Source organism: Morone saxatilis, unplaced genomic scaffold (assembly GCF_004916995.1).
Source record: "Morone saxatilis isolate NCDOM2014 unplaced genomic scaffold, NCSU_SB_2.0 Contig10, whole genome shotgun sequence".
Lineage (NCBI taxonomy): Eukaryota > Metazoa > Chordata > Actinopteri > Moronidae > Morone > Morone saxatilis.
The window spans coordinates 1,578,633-1,579,081 of NW_023339652.1; the positions used below are offsets into that span (position 1 = coordinate 1,578,633).

General features: G+C 41.2%; 1 protein-coding gene across 1 annotated transcript in view; it reads left to right on the forward strand.

Annotated features, from left to right (window-relative positions):
• The window catches only part of fbxo7 (F-box protein 7), a 26,741-nt gene that overhangs the window by 14,956 nt on the left and 11,336 nt on the right, over nt 1-449 (forward strand). The window contains exon 6 of the mRNA XM_035680528.1: nt 53-157. Within this exon, the coding sequence (XP_035536421.1) occupies nt 53-157 (105 nt within the window). The remainder of the gene's footprint in view (nt 1-52; nt 158-449) is intronic.

The following is a 449-nucleotide window of genomic DNA, read 5'->3' on the forward strand; positions in this document are numbered from 1 at the left end:
GACCGAGACTGACCCGTAGCTGGTTCTGATCAGGCGTGCGGCTGTGTTTCAGGTGGAGGTGGAGGTTTACAGGAGAGACTCCAAGAAGCTGCCCGGCCTCGGTGACCCAGACATCGACTGGGAAGAGAGTGTCTACTTGAACCTCATCCTGCAGAAGGTGATCAACGCTCACACCAAACACGAAAGCTTTAACTGGATGCACTAATAATATCTCACAAACATCTAATATTAGTATCTTCTGAGGGAAGCTTAAACATGCTCCGTAAATTTAATTAGATTTTGATATTTAATCATGAAATTTATGATTTTATGTTGTAGGTAAATCATTAGACTTCATAATATAACTTCTGTTCAGAGGAGAAAGAATCAGATGCACAAAAAGCCTTCAACTGTACTTGTTTCAAACACTTAATGCACTATTGAAACACCAGTGTGAAGGATTTAGTGGC